The 16,348-nt window shown below is 42.8% G+C and overlaps 1 protein-coding gene across 1 annotated transcript in view; it reads right to left on the reverse strand.

Moving 5' to 3' along the window:
- The window catches only part of CPXM2 (carboxypeptidase X, M14 family member 2), a 133,322-nt gene that overhangs the window by 16,035 nt on the left and 100,939 nt on the right, over positions 1 to 16,348 (reverse strand). Inside the window, exons 8-10 of the mRNA XM_077126333.1 lie at positions 14,465 to 14,588; positions 12,039 to 12,235; positions 10,320 to 10,499 (exon numbers count right to left, since the gene is read on the reverse strand). Of these exons, the coding sequence (XP_076982448.1) occupies positions 10,320 to 10,499; positions 12,039 to 12,235; positions 14,465 to 14,588 (501 nt within the window). The remainder of the gene's footprint in view (positions 1 to 10,319; positions 10,500 to 12,038; positions 12,236 to 14,464; positions 14,589 to 16,348) is intronic.

The raw sequence follows: 16,348 nt of genomic DNA on the forward strand, positions 1-16,348 counted from the left end.
CATAGGTGTATGGTCATCATTTCTCAGTACATATGCATCGATTTAGAGAAAGAAATAGCACGACAACAGAAAAAGAAATAAAGTGGTAACACAGAGAGAAAACACAAATAAAAATAAAAAGTACAAAAATATATAAGAGAAAACAAACAAACAAAAAAAAAACTATAGATCAGATGCAGCTTCATTCAGCGTTCCAAGATAATTACATTACAATTAGGCAGTATTGTGCTGACCATTTTTTTTTTTTTTAGACGTCATACCATTCTACATATGCAATCAGTAATTCTTAACATCATCACATAGATGCATGATCATCGTTTCTTAGTACATTTGCATCGGTTTAGAAGAACTAGCATTATAACAGAAAAAGATATAGAATGTTAATATAGAGAAAAAAAATAAAAGTAATAATAATAAGAACAAAACAAACAAAACAAAACAAAACAAAAACCTATAGCTCAGATGCAGCTTCGTTCAGTATTTTAACATGATTACTTTACAATTAGGTATTATTGTACTGTCCATTTTTGAGTTTTTGTATCTAGTCCTATTGCACCGTCTGTATTCCATCAGCTCCGATTACCCATTATCTTACCCTGTTTCTAACTCCTGCTGAACTCTGTTACCAATGACATATTCCAAGTTTATTCTCGAGTGTCGATTCACATCATTGGGACCATACAGTATTTGTCTTTTAGCTTTTGGCTAGACTCACTCAGCATAATGTTTTCTAGGTCCATCCATGTTATTACATGCTTCATAAGTTTATCCTGTCTTAACGCTGCATAATATTCCATCATACGTATATACCACAGTTTGTTTAGCCACTCGTCTGTTGATGGACATTTTGGCTGTTTCCATCTCTTTGCAATTGTAAATAACGCTGCTATAAACATTGGTGTGCAAATGTCTGTTTGAGTTTTTGCCCTTAATTCCTTTGAGTAGATTCCCAGCAATGGTATTGCTGGATCGTATGGCAGTTCTATATTCAGCTTTTTGAGGAACCGCCAAACTGCTTTCCACAGTGGTTGCACCATTTGACATTCCCACCAACAGTGGATAAGTGTGCCTCTTTCTCCGCATCCTCTCCAGCACTTGTCATTTTCTGTTTTGTTGATAATGGCCATTCTGGTGGGTGTGAAATGATATCTCATTGTGGTTTTGATTTGCATTTCTCTAATGGCCAGGGACATTGAGCATCTCTTCATGTGTCTTTTGGCCATTTGTATTTCCTCCTCTGAGAGGTGTCTATTCAAGTCTTTTTCCCATTTTGTAATTGGGTTGGCTATCTTTTTGTTGTTGAGTTGAACAATCTCATTATAAATTCTGGATACTAGACCTTTATCTGATATGTCATTTCCAAATATTGATTCCCATTGTGTAGGCTGTCTTTCTACTTTCTTGATGAAGTTCTTTGATGCACAAAAGTGTTTAATTTTGAGGAGTTCCCATTTATTTATTTCCTTCTTCAGTGCTCTTGCTTTAGGTGTAAGGTCCATAAAACCGCCTCCAATTGTAAGATTCATAAGATATCTCCCTACATTTTCCTCTAACTGTTCTATGGTCTTAGACCTAATGTTTAGATCTTTGATCCATTTTGAGTTAACTTTTGTATAGGGTGTGAGATATGGGTCTTCTTTCATTCTTTTGCATATGGATATCCAGTTCTCTAGGCACCATTTATTGAAGAGACTGTTCTGTCCCAGGTGAGTTGGCTTGACTCCCTTATCAAAGATCAAATGACCATAGATGAGAGGGTCTATATCTGAGCACTCTATTCGATTCCATTGGTCGATATATCTATCTTTATGCCAATACCATGCTGTTTTGACCACTGTGGCTTCATAATATGCCTTAAAGTCTGGCAGCGCAAGACCTCCAGCTTCGTTTTTTTTCCTCAAGATGTTTTTAGCAATTCGGGGCACCCTGCCCTTCCAGATAAATTTGCTTATTGGTTTTTCTATTTCTGAAAAATAAGTTGTTGGGATTTTGATTGGTATTGCATTGAATCTGTAAATCAATTTAGGTAGGATTGACATCTTAACTATATTTAGTCTTCCAATCCATGAACACGGTATGCCCTTCCATCTGTTTAGGTCTTCTGTGATTTCTTTTAGCAGTTTTTTGTAGTTTTCTTTGTATAGGTCTTTTGTCTCTTTAGTTAAATTTATTCCTAGGTATTTTATTCTTTTAGTTGCAATTGTAAATGGGATTCGTTTCTTGATTTCCCCCTCAGCTTGTTCATTACTAGTGTATAGAAATGCTACAGATTTTTGAATGTTGATCTTGTAACCTGCTACTTTGCTGTACTCATTTATTAGCTCTAGTAGTTTTGTTGTGGATTTTTCTGGGTTTTCGACGTATAGTATCATATCGTCTGCAAACAGTGATAGTTTTACTTCTTCCTTTCCAATTTTGATGCCTTGTATTTCTTTTTCTTGTCTAATTGCTCTGGCTAGAACCTCCAACACAATGTTGAATAATAGTGGTGATAGTGGACATCCTTGTCTTGTTCCTGATCTTAGGGGGAACGTTTTCAATTTTTCCCCATTAAGGATGATATTAGCTGTGGGTTTTTCATATATTCCCTCTATCATTTTAAGGAAGTTCCCTTGTATTCCTATCTTTGAAGTGTTTTCAACAGGAAAGGATGTTGAATCTTGTCAAATGCCTTCTCTGCATCAATTGAGATGATCATGTGATTTTTCTGCTTTGATTTGTTGATATGGTGTATTACATTAATTGATTTTCTTATGTTGAACCATCCTTGCATACCTGGGATGAATCCTACTTGGTCATGATGAATAATTCTTTTAATGTGTTGTTGGATACGATTTGCTAGAATTTTATTGAGGATTTTTGCATCAATATTCATTAGAGAGATCGGCCTGTAGTTTTCTTTTCTTGTAATATCTTTGCCTGGTTTTGGTATGAGGGTAATGTTGGCTTCATAGAATGAGTTAGGTAGTTTTCCCTCCACTTTGATTTTTTTGAAGAGTTTGAGGAGAGTTGGTACTAATTCTTTCTGGAATGTTTGATAGAATTCACATGTGAAGCCGTCTGGTCCTGGACTTTTCTTTTTAGGAAGCTTTTGAATGACTGCTTCGATTTCTTTACTTGTGATTGGTTTGTTGAGATCATCTATCTCTTCTTGAGTCAAAGTTGGTTGTTCATGTCTTTCCAGGAACCCGTCCATTTCCTCTAAATTGTTGTATTTATTAGTGTAAAGTTGTTCATAGTATCCTGTTATTACCTCCTTTATTTCTGTGAGGTCAGTAGTTATGTCTCCTCTTCCATTTCTGATCTTATTTATTTGCATCCTCTCTCTTCTTCTTTTTGTCAATCTTGCTAAGGGCCCATCAATCTTATTGATTTTCTCATAGAACCAACTTCTGGCCTTATTGATTTTCTCTATTGTTTTCATGTTTTCAATTTCATTTATTTGTGCTCTAATCTTTGTTATTTCTTTCCTTTTGCTTGCTTTGGGGTTAGCTTGCTGTTCTTTCTCCAGTTCTTCCAAATGGATAGTTAATTCCTGAATTTTTGCCTTTTCTTCTTTTCTGATATAGGCATTTAGAGCAATAAATTTCCCTCTTAGCACTGCCTTTGCTGCGTCCCATAAGTTTTGATATGTTGTGTTTTCATTTTCATTCGCCTCGAGGTATTTGCTAATTTCTCTAGCCATTTCTTCTTTGACCCACTCGTTGTTTAGGAGTGTGTTGTTGAGCCTCCACGTACTTGTGAATTTTCTGGCACTCTGCCTATTATTGATTTCCAACATCATTCCTTTATGGTCCGAGAAAGTGTTGTGTAAGATTTCAATCTTTTTAAATTTGTTAAGACTTGCTTTGTGACCCAGCATATGGTCTATCTTTGAGAATGATCCATGAGCACTTGAGAAAAAGGTGTATCCTGCTGTTGTGGGATGTAATGTCCTATAAATGTCTATTAAGTCTAGTTCATTTATAGTAATATTCAGATTCTCTATTTCTTTGTTGATCTTCTGTCTAGATGTTCTGTCCCTTGATGAGAGTGGTGAGTTGAAGTCTCCAACTATTATAGTATATGAGTCTATTTCCCTTTTCAGTGTTTGCAGTGTATTCCTCACGTATTTTGGGGCATTCTGGTTCGGTGCGTAAATATTTATGATTGTCATGTCTTCTTGTTTAATTGTTCCTTTTATTAGTATATAGTGTCCTTCTTTGTCTCTTTTAACTGCTTTACATTTGAAGTCTAATTTGTTGGATATTAGTATAGCCACTCCTGCTCTTTTCTGGTTGTTATTTGCATGAAATATCTTTTCCCAACCTTTCACTTTCAACCTATGTTTATCTTTGGGTCTAAGATGTGTTTCCTGTAGACAGCATATAGAAGGATCCTGTTTTTTAATCCATTCTGCCAATCTATGTCTTTTGATTGGGGAATTCAGTCCATTGACATTTAGTGTTATTACTGTTTGGATAATATTTTCCTCTAACATTTTGCCTTTTGTATTATATATATCATATCTGATTTTCCTTCTTTCTACACTCTTTTCCATATCTCTCTCTTCTGTCTTTTTGTATCTGACTCTAATGCTCCCTTTAGTATTTCTTGCAGAGCTGGTCTCTTGGTCACGAATTCTTTCAGTGACTTTTTGTCTGAGAATGTTTTAATTTCTCCCTCATTTTTGAAGGATAATTTTGCTGGATATAGGAGTCTTGGTTGGCAGTTTTTCTCTTTTAGTATTTTAAATATATCATCCCACTGTCTTCTAGCTTCCATGGTTTCTGCTGAGAAATCTACACATAGTCTTATTGGGTTTCCCTTGTATGTGATGGATTGTTTTTCTCTTGCTGCTTTCAAGATCCTCTCTTTCTCATTGACCTCTGACATTCTAACTAGTAAGTGTCTTGGAGAACGCCTATTTGGGTCTAATCTCTTTGGGGTGCGCTGCACTTCTTGGATCTGTAATTTTAGGTCTTTCATAAGAGTTGGGAAATTTTCAGTGAAAATTTCTTCCATTAGTTTTTCTCCTCCTTTTCCCTTCTCTTCTCCTTCTGGGACACCCACAACACGTATATTTGTGCGGTTCATATTGTCCTTGAGTTCCCTGATACCCTGTTCAAATTTCTCCATTCTTTTCCCTATAGTTTCTGTTTCTTTTTGGAATTCAGATGTTCCATCCTCCAAATCACTAATTCTATCTTCTGTCTCTTTAAATCTATCATTGTAACTATCCATTATTTTTTCTATGTTTGCTACTTTATCCTTCACTTCCATAAGTTCTGCGATTTGTTTTTTCAGTTTTTCTATTTCTTCTTTATGTTCAGCCCATGTCCTCTTCATGTCCTCCCTCAATTTATCGATTTCATTTTTGAAGAGGTTTTCCATTTCTGTTCGTATATTCAGGATTAGTTGTCTCAGCTCTTGTGTCTCATTTGAGCTATTGGTTTGTTCCTTTGACTGGGCCATATTCTCAATCTTTTGAGCGTGGACAGTTATCTTCTGCTGCTGGCGTCTGGGCATTTATTCAGATTTCTCTGGGTGTTGGACCCAGCAAGGTTGTAAGATTTTTCTGTGAAATCTCTGGGATCTGTTTTTCTTATCTTGCCCAGTACGTGGCGCACGTGGCACACGTTTGTCTCAAGTGTTTGGAATGGGTCTCCCCCAGTCACCGATCTCTGTGGCCTGGGGCTTTCGGATCCAAATCTCTCCGTTGGTTCAGGGGCCGCGCGTGGTGGGGGCGTCAGCTGCCGCGGCTTGAGGGGACCCTGTGGCTGGTTGCGGGCCGCAGCGGGCCTGGGGGATTCCCCACCGGACCAGGAAGCCTCCCGTGGGGGGGGGGGGGCTTCTGCGGCTTGGATAGCCCTCCTATCTGAGACTCGTATCCGCGGACTCGAAGCAGAGACTCGAAGCCGCCCGCAAAAGAGGGGTGCCACCTGCCTCGGCTTGGGAAACTTGCTTCTCCAATACTCTCAGCCGGCCCGGAAAGGGGGGAGGGAGTAGCTCGGACCACCGCAGCTGCCGCTGATCGGGAGATCGCACGCCGCTCGGGGGTCTCACTGCAGCCGAGTCTCGCAGTCAGTCTAGCCAGCCCAGACTTTGGATAGCCCTCTGATCCGGGACTCGTAGCCGCGGACTTAAAGCCGAGACTCGAAGCCGCCCGCAAAAGAAGGGCGCCGCCTGCCTCGGCTTGGGGAACTTACTTCTCCGATACTCTCAGCCGGCCTGGGAAGGAGGGAGGGATTAGCTCGGACCGCCGCAGCTGCGGCCGCTCGGGGGTCTCGCCGCAGCCACGTCTCGCAATCAGACTTGCCAGCCCAGACTATGGATAGCCCTCTGATCCGAGACTTGTAGTCGCGGACTCGAAGCCGCCCGCAAAAGTGTGGCGCCGGCCGCCTTGGCTGGGAAGCTTGTCTCTCCGAGTCTCTCAGCCAGCCCCGGAAGGAGGGAGGGATTAGCTCGGACCGCCGCAGCTGCGGCCGCTCGGGGGTCTCGCCGCAGCCAAGACTCGGAATCAGACTTGCCAGCCCAGACTTTGGATAGCCCTCTGATCCGAGACTTGTAGTCGCGGACTCGAAGCCACCCGCAAAAGTGTGGTGCCGGCCGCCTTGGCTGGGAAGCTTGTCTCTCCGAGTCTCTCAGCCAGCCCCGGAAGGAGGGAGGGATTAGCTCGGACCGCCGCAGCTGCGGCTGCTCAGGAAATCGCCCGCCGCTCGGGGATCTCACTCACCGCAGCTGAGTTTCGCAGTCAGACTAGCCAGCCCAGACTTGGTTACGCTGTGTGTCCATTCCCTGCTGTAGCCCCGGGAGTTGTTTTGTACTGTTTCTGTTCACCTATTAGTTGATTTGGAGTCGGAGGAACTAAGACGCATGTACCTTACTAAGACGCCATCTTGGATCCGTCCAAACACATTCTTAACATACAACCATTCCATACAAGTGTATGGAATGTGTACATCAATGGCTCAAAATATCATCACATAGTTGTATATTCATCACCATGATCATTTCTTAGAACATCTGCATCACTCGGCTCTGAGAATACTCCTTGCTGCTGCACCTGGACTGGACCTCCTTGAGCAGCTCCCGCGGCCGCTCGGCGCTCCGGTGCCCTGCTCCGAGGCTGCCTGGGGCCGCTCGTTCCTGCCGCCGCCGCCGGCCTGTCGCTCCACTCCGGTGGGAGCCGCGTCCCCTTCCGGCCTAGCTATTCTTGACCTAAGAATAAATCTAACAAAAAATATACAAGACCTGTATACAATGCGCAAGACCTGTACACAAAAACAATTATACAAAGGACACTGAAGAAATCCTAAATAAATGGAGAGCTATCCCATGTTCATGGAAAGGAATATTTACTATCATAAGGTTATGACCCATAGTTTTAGTATAATAGTTCTAATATGGGTTGCCCAAAGTGATTCATAATTTTAATTTATAATTCCAATCAAAAGCACAACAGGGTTTTGTTGTTGTCTTATTTTTATTTTGTTTTTGGAACCTAACAAGTTGACTCTAAACTTCACATGCAAGAGCACTTGCATATTTTAGTTGACTAAGCAATTTTATTATGAGCAATTGTTAAATCTTATCAAATGCTTCTTTCCTCAAATTACTTCATAATTCTTCTGTTTTCTATTGTTTCACTGATAGCTATTCTTACTTTTTTTATCTTTCTTTGGGTTTCTTCGGTTATTCTTTTGCTCTCATTTTCAGCCTTTTTTCTTTACCAATGTAATCACTTAAAGTTACACATTTCCCTAAAACAGTATTTTTGCTATATGCCACAACTTTTTATATGTAATGGTTTTGGTATTATTCAGCTGTAATTTTTTTTTTAGTTGCCAGTATCATCTTTTTCTTTGACTCATTATTTAAAAGTGCTTTTTACATTTTTTTCTAAATACATGGTGATGTTTTATCTTCTTTTCACTGCCTTCTAGCTTTTCGTATGGTGGTGAGAGGCTATAGCCTATATAACTCCCATTCTCTGAAATTTGTTGAGATTGCATTTTCAGTCCAACCCATGATAAATTTTTGAGATTCTTAAGAATAAAATATATTCTCTAATTTTGGCTGTAGAGTAGTCAAAGTCCCTTGTATCAAGCCCATTAATTTTGTTATTCAAATCTTCTTCCTTTTTGCTGATTTCTCATTTGACACCTCCATAAACGAGAGGTGTATTGGCAACTCTCACCATGATGGTGGATTTGTGTAATTCACCTTGTATTTCTAGATAACAACAAGCTCAAAATCCTAAATTCTGGCCTCAAAGCAAAGGCTGAACTCCGGGAACCTTCCTCTGACTGTGCTAAAATAATTACCTATCGCTTACAGCTGCAGGGCTAAGAGACCCGACAACCAAATTTCAATTTTGATCTGAAGGTTGCCAAATTATGACATCACATGAATTCACAGCTTGGCCAGGTGTCCCTAAGACAAATGTGAAGTAGAAGGTTTCTGTGTTTTAGACTTAGGAAGTAAGAGAAAAGATTCGGACGATTCAGCCCCCCTACCCCCACCTCCCCCAAATCCCCAGTAAGAGACCCTTGGGCATTCTAACTAACCCTATAGGGTATATCCATTGTCTCTTTCCATTACTTAAATGGGAATTTCTGGAAGGTAAGGGTTATACTACTATGATTTCACTCAATGGAATGACTAGGCTGGTCCTTGTCCAGTGAATATTGCCAGCCCTTACTGTGGGCTGGAGCTCTGAGGCAGAGCAGTAAAGCTGATGCTCCATCTGTTCTCCCTGGAAGCCTCAAGAGAAGTGCAATTCCTTTCCAGGCTGCAATGCACTTGCCTAAAATACAGCAATCCCCAGACTTGGATGCGTTGGGTTAACACCATGTGACTAAAATCTGGTCCACGAGATTTAATCAGAAGTGTTGGACACGGATTCTAGAAGGGCCTCTGATCTGAGAGAAGGACCTCTTTTTACCCTTCATCTACTCACAGCTAGAGCACCACCTGTCATCCTAGATCCTGACCTTGAGGAGGGAAGTCACATGTAGACCTTGTAGAGGTAGAAAGAGGAATCCTGGCTTCCTGAGGATCATGGGGCAACTATATGGCTGGCCCTGTGCCATCTGCTTCCAGGACTCCTTCAGGTGAAAGAAGAAATAAACTTCTACCTTGTTAAGTCACTGTGACTATCATTGTTTGGTTATATGCAGCTGAGCCTGAGGCCAACTTGCATAGCAATTAAGACAGGCTTCTTGAAAGACAAATATGATCAAAGAACAGGGGTAAGGGATAGGTTACTATGGGCTGAGGAGGCAATAAAAGGCATGGCACATTTAGTGAGAATTATTTCTTCTATAACATGCTCTTTATGAAACAAGACCTAAGACGCTTGGTGATCTAGTCTGCCAAAGCTGCCAGAATGCAACACACCACAGATGGATTGGCTTTTAATACAAGGGGATTTATTTAGTTAAAAATGTATAGTTCTTCAGAGGAAGGGCAGCTAACTTTCATCTGAGGTTCTCTCTTACACAGGAAGGCACAGGGTGATCTCTGCTGGTCTTCTTTCCAGCTTCTGGGTTCCAATAGCTTTCCTGGGGTGATTCCTTTCTGCATCTCCATAGGTCTGGGCTGAGCTGTAAGTGCTGAGATGAGGTGTGCTGAGCTCCCTCTTTTAAGCTTCCCATGAATTAAATTAAACATCACTCATTGTAGAAGGCACTCCCTTAGAGACTGCATATGTAATCAGCCATTAGATGAGTTTAACAAGCTAATGATTCAAATCCACAGCAACTGAACTAGACACCATCACCTGCCCAACTTGACAGCTGAACCTAACTACAAGACTTGGGGAAAACATTCCCTATCCACTTTTAATTTTCTTTCTGAAGAAGAACTAAATGTAATATATCTATTATTTAAATCTGTTAAATATTAATAAAATATTTTTTAAAGTAAAATAAGATACCTCAAGCAATCAGTGAGAACTAAGGATTATTTCACAGCCATATAGCTGAGAATATTGGTAATAATGGATAATTATGTTATAATTTTATAATAATTGGATAATAATGGTAATAACAATAAACACACACAACTCTAAGATTCTGTGGAGGGTGCTTTTTGTTTTCGAATCACTATATATGATGATAAAGAAATAAAATTAAATGATTTCTTTTCTATGAAGAATCTCCCCAGATATGCATTTAGAAGGTGGTTATTATCGAGCACATTCCCTACTTTTGAAGGAAACATGGAAGGAAAACAATGATCTCGTCTTGTTCTTTAACGTCACCTCCTCTGCCAAGCCCAGCAAGTATCACCCCCGGCCCTCGCAGCTGCACGGTTCGCGGGGCCTGGCTGCTCACCGTGGCGTTTTCAGACTGAAACCACTCAGGAATCGCGACGTGGTGGTTGGGAACCTTCCTCAGGACGCCCCATCGGTCCTCCGCCTCCCAGAGCGGCGTGTTCAAGTCGGGAAAGTTGTTGTTGATGTCGATCCCGTCGTGAGTCCAGCGGCCCAGGGACCAGCCGCCCAGCTCCGAGCCCTGGGGGACAACAGAGAGGGTGAGGGACCACAGCCTGCGGGACAGCCCTCCCTCCCTACGCCTCAGACACCTCCAACTCTGACTCCATTTGGGCTGTGTCTCTAAGCTTCTGGACCCTCTACGGGACAACATCAAAAAGCCTTTTCTATTAGTGTTGGATGGGTGATGGATGACACAGCCAAATCAGTCCAAAGAGGGATGCGGAACCACTCCTGCCACAGGGCAGTACTCAGAAAGTATCAGGTCCCCATTCCACCTCGTCTCCCCTCCCTTCTACGCTGCTCGGCAGAACCTCCAAGCAGTAAGGAAGCAAAGACCCCGTCATGGCAAAACCAACCACCACCGTGCTAGTGCATTCTCCCTGACCTGCCCACGAGCCTGCCTCACTGTTTAGCATTGTAAAGCCCTAATAGACTACAGGTGATCTTCATTATTCACAGATTCTGTGTTTGCAAATTCACATAGTCACTAAGATTTATCTGTGATCCCCAAATCAGTATTGGCAGTTGTTTGGAAGTCATTCATGGACATACACAGAGAGATGAAAACTTTGAGTCACCTGATGACATATGCCCAGCTGAAGTGACACACTGCCTACTTGTTTAAGCTCTCATTCTGTAAAATTAGCACCCTTTTTGCAGCATATGTAGTGCCACATTTTCACACTTTGGTGTGTGTAATTTTGCTGTTTAAAATGATCCCCAGTGCAATGCTGAAGTGCTGTCTAGTGTCCCTAAGCCTGAGTAGGCTGTGGTGTGTCTTATAGAGAAAAGGTGTGTGTTGATGACATTCCTTCAGACCTCAGTCACAGGGCTGTTGGCCATGAGTTTATTAATGAACCACCAAGACCTATTAAATAAGGTGTCTTTAAAAAGAAACACACATAAAATAAGGTTGTCCTGATCAGGTGGTGAAAACCTTGTGACCAGAGGCTCACAGGAACCTAACCCTCTATTCCTCCTAGGGCCAATGCTTCAGTGTCTGCTAATCCAGGGTCTTCAGTGACTTTATAGAACATAACTACCATCAATCACGGAAATCTACCGCATTTGCACCATTTATAAATGCAAACACAATTCTGTATTGTAAAGTTTGCACTTGATAGGTACCTTTGTTTTCCATATGTATTCTCCATTTCATTCCCACCTATTATGATTTATAATTACTCACATTCAGCATAATACTAACTATATCCTTTACATAATGGAGATCAATTAGAACATGAGATATAAATATCAGAATAATAAAAACGACTCTCATCAGAGGACTGATGAAAGGGGGAAAGGTAATAACCCAGGTTAGCCCAGGCTGGTGGCAAAATGTTAGGTCTTATCGTTCTATCGGACGACCAGCACTCTGCATATAACTATCATCGTTCACAGCCTCCTCCTGGGTTGGCGTGTGCACCTAATAGGGCCATCCCAATACTCAGCTTCTGCTCGCATGGTTCCTAAGCCCCGTGGGGCCGTGTGACAGGAGCGCTGAGGATGTGGCAGTGCACTGAGCGTGGCCGAGCACCCCGGAGGGCTGGCGGGTTACCCCTTGGAAGGCTGTCTCGTAGCCGTCGGGGTTGAGGGAGGGCAGCACGTGGACCCGGGTCTCCTCCACCAGGTGGACGATGCGCGGGTTCCCGGCCAGGTACTCCTGGCACAGGAACTGCAGCAGCAGCAGTGTCAGCTCCCGGCCCAGCACCTCGTTGCCATGCGCCCCCGCGATGTAGTGGAACTCGGGCTCACCTTCGCTCGGAGAGGGGGAGAGAGACACGTTCACGCGGAATACTCACAGCACAACAGTAACCATGTCGTGTGTGTGTGGGGGGGGAATCTCAGAATAATAGAGACCGACAATTTCAGTCTTATTTGTTCTTTCAAATAAGCCTCCATGATTATATCTGTGCCATTTTTTTCTTATATGTAAAGATTTTTTAAATTTATTTTTATTCAACACAACAATATACAAACACAAACACTCTTACCATATGATCTTTCCATTCTTGATATATAAACAACTCACAATAACATCACACAGTTCTATATTCATCATCATGATCATTTCTTAGAACATTGCAACAATTCAGAAAAAGAAATTAAGAGAAAACAGAAAAAAACTCATACAAATCATACCCCTTATGCCTCCCTTTCTTTGATCACTAGCATTTCAATCTACTAAATTTATTTTAACATTTGTTCCCCCTATTATTTACTTATTTTAATCCATATGTTTTAGTCATCTGTTGATAAGGTAGATAAAAGGAGCATCCGACACAAGGTTTTCACAATCACACAGTCACACTGCCAAAGCTCTATCATTATACAATCATCTTCAAGAAACATGGCTACTGGAATATAGCTCTACATTTTCAGGTACTTCCCTCCAGCCTCTCCATTACACCTTAATTAAAAAGGTGATATCTATAAAATGCATAAGAGTAACCTCCAGGATAACCTCTCGACTCTGTTTAGAATCTCTCAGCCATTGACACTTTATTTGGTCTCATTTCTCTCTTCCCCCTTTCGGTCGAGAAGGTTTTCTCAATCCCTTGATGCTGAGTCCCAGCTCATTTTAGGATTTCTGTCCCACACTGCCAGGAAGGTCCACACTCCTGGGAGTCATGTCCCACGTAGACAAGGAGAGGGCAGTGAGTTTGCTTGCTGTGTTGGCTGAGAGAGGCCACATCTGAGCAACAAAAGAGGTTCTCTGGGGGTGACTCTTAGGCCTAATTTTAAGTAGGCTTAAGCCTATCCTTTGCAGGGTTAAGTTTCATAGGAACAACCCCCCAAATTGAGGGCTCTGCCTATTGCTTTGGTTGTCTCTACTGCTTGTGAGAATATCAAGAATTCTCCATGAGGGGAAGTTGAGTTTCCCCCCTTTCTTGCCATTTCCCCAAGGGAGTTTTGTAAATACTTTTTTATTCACTGTTCAAATTAGTGCCATTTTTTAATTCCCAAATAGTTGGGTAGATAAAAAAATGTGTAGGCAAATCTTAGATGACACCAGCCACAGGTTTATCATTTTATCCTTATTTACCAAGAAAACATAAAATAACAGTGCTTGTAGTTTAAAGTTTACAAATTAAACCATAGCAATCATTTTTCTTTTTTGGGGGGGGTGGGAGTAATTATTTTTCTTAAAAAATACTTCCTATTAAATTTTTCAGGCCTCAAAGATGAATAAACATAAGCAGAAAATAGTCCACCAGGCCAAATCAGCAATGACATAATTTTATGAAGAGGGCTGTTTTTGGATATTTTCTCTTCTGAAGATCAACTTCTTAAACATTGGGGTTTAGCACTGCTGGGAATAAGCTAAGGATGCTTCTTTCCGTCTCACTGATAAAGCTGTTGCTTTTGAAGAAATGCAACTTTACCAACTGATAAAGCCCTTACCCTCTAAAAGGTTAGCCTGCGGGAGATATTGATGAATGTTAAAATTGAGTGGCTCAGACAAATATTTGCACTCAAATATCAGGGGATTTCAAAAGGACCCTCATAATTGCCACAAAGAAGACCCAAGAAGCCTGTCTGACCTGCAGGAACATGGTTTGGGAGGGACCGAATGGGAAATGACTGAAAACAGAAAGTGCTTGAAAATAAGATTGAGAGAAAAAGGATTTTGAGGCCTCCCCCTTTACCTTGAGCTATTAAATGACCAGGGAGTTCAGAATTTTCTCCTGGAAGAGGACACTGTCCTAACAGTCTCCAGCCACCTTCATTTTTGTGCTACTGTGACTGGTCTCAGAGATGGAGAACATGGAATCCAATAAGGCTCATTTGAAAGAAAGGGGGAGATATTTCTAGATTCAATACTACAGCCCTTACTACAAGATGAGAGCTACACAACATGGAAGTCTGGTGGCTAACCCATGTTCCCCTCCATGACTGTTCTCATAGGGTGAGCCCCCTCCTGGCCCTTGGAGAAGACCCCACAGGAGAGAGGGACAGCCGCGTCACAGGGGCACCCCTTACCGACTTCATGCACCCCGGGGTTGTCGGAAATCTCCACAGCATACAGCTTCAGACCCTGGTGGCTTTTGCCAATGTTGTAAATCCTGGTGATATTGGGACACATTTCATTCACGACCTTCATCAGCTGAAAAACAAAATGCATTAAAGGCCCTAAGCAAGGATGGCTAGAGACCGAAGGGGACAGAGGTCCTGGGAAGAACCGTCCCCCACTACTCCTCTCCCACATGCCCTGTGCACCCCCATCCTCCCCCAACAGCTGCCGCTGTTCCCTCTGCCTGGAGGCTCCCCCGGGACCCTTTCCCCTGGGTACCGTCAGCCCCTCTGAGAAGAAGCTTCTAGACACTGGCATCCCTGGGTTGTAACTATTTCCTCTTTGCTGTCATGGTCTGTTTTCTTACTGTTCCCTCAGTAGACTGCCTGCAGACAGACTCAACCTTTATCTCTGTATCCCTGCCTAAGTAAATGTTTACTACTGAATATGGATTTTTTTCATACTTTAATGAGCATCTACTACGTCAGGCTAAGAAGGCAGACACTGTCCCTGCCCACCTGCAGTTCGCAAGGCAACCACATCCCCTAAAGCTAAGAAGGGAAGGCAGAGCTTGAAGACAGCAGTGGGAGTGATGGCGGAGGAAATGCAGGCTTCAGGCAGAAATGACATCAGAGGGATTTAGCAAGAAATACACATTGTTCTCTGAATTTTCCTCTTAAAGTTGAGTTAGCCTCAGAGTGGCAGTGTGGTCTGCTGACACTGCCCGAAGAGGTGGCAGAGCACACACCCCCACTGCTCCCCAGAGCTCGCCTTGCCTCCTATCGCTGAACACGCACGTGGGGCTGTGAGGAAGCTACTAAGCAGCTTTGACTTGCTGGGTGAAATTTGCTTTGCAATCCCCAAGCAAAAGAAGATCCAGTTCAAAGGCATGTGCTTATTCACTTGGCAACGTGTCCGAAAGTCCACTCCCTGCCAGTTCCCACCCAGGCACAGAGGACAGAGGCATCGGGGGTGGGGGTGGGGGGGGGGGTGGACACAGCAGCACGTGATGATTTCAGGTTGTGTTAGAGGCCAAGAGGGCAGCTGCGGTGCTGGGGAGCGATAAGGGAAGCCCCCCCAGGTGGGGGGCAGGGCGGAGAGCCTCATCCTTCTAAAAGATGAACCAGAGCAGAGGGGAAAGGCCTGGTGCACAGAGGGGCAGGGGTCCCTGGAGGTCCTCTGACCATCTTTCCAAGAAATGCTGAACAACCCAACTATCCATAAACTGTCCTTGGGAATTGTAAAGAAACAAACCTGTTGTAAGTCTTATGGTGGGTTAAAATCTATTACCACGAGGTTGGTAGTGAGTAGACTTCTATTTCTGGGCACCTCATTCACCTTTCATTAAAACCCCAAGTGATGACCGATGTGGTGGGTTTCAGGAGCACAAATGAACATTCCTAAAGTGCTGGAGAGATTTCTTGCTGCCACTGCTTTGCTTTGCCGACACACCTCTCAGGTGCTCCGGCTGTGGCTGAGGTCAGGAATTCAGGGTCTAACTCTCCCTCTGCTCTTGGGGAGTGGGGGAAACACACTTCCCTTTACGATCACCCCCTTTGGGCTACAATAGTTAGGAGGGAGAAGGCTGGCTATCACGGACTCCTGTTCACAAGAGGGCAAAACCATCAATGGAGAAACGACATGTGGGGCAAGCCCGGCTGCCATTTACTCCCTCTATTGGTTATCCTCCTTCCCCTTTTCAATTAGCTGCAGGAGATACTGCTACCAGGGCTACAGATCATGACCTTGACATTGGAAGATATGAAAAATGAAGCTTCTGCACCAGAAGGGGTGCCTGTTGCAGGGCTGAAGAAGAGTCACATGTAAGTAGTGCCCTGTGTTAGAAATTCATT

The sequence above is a fragment of the Tamandua tetradactyla genome, chromosome 13 (assembly GCF_023851605.1).
Source record: "Tamandua tetradactyla isolate mTamTet1 chromosome 13, mTamTet1.pri, whole genome shotgun sequence".
Classification (NCBI taxonomy): domain Eukaryota; kingdom Metazoa; phylum Chordata; class Mammalia; order Pilosa; family Myrmecophagidae; genus Tamandua; species Tamandua tetradactyla.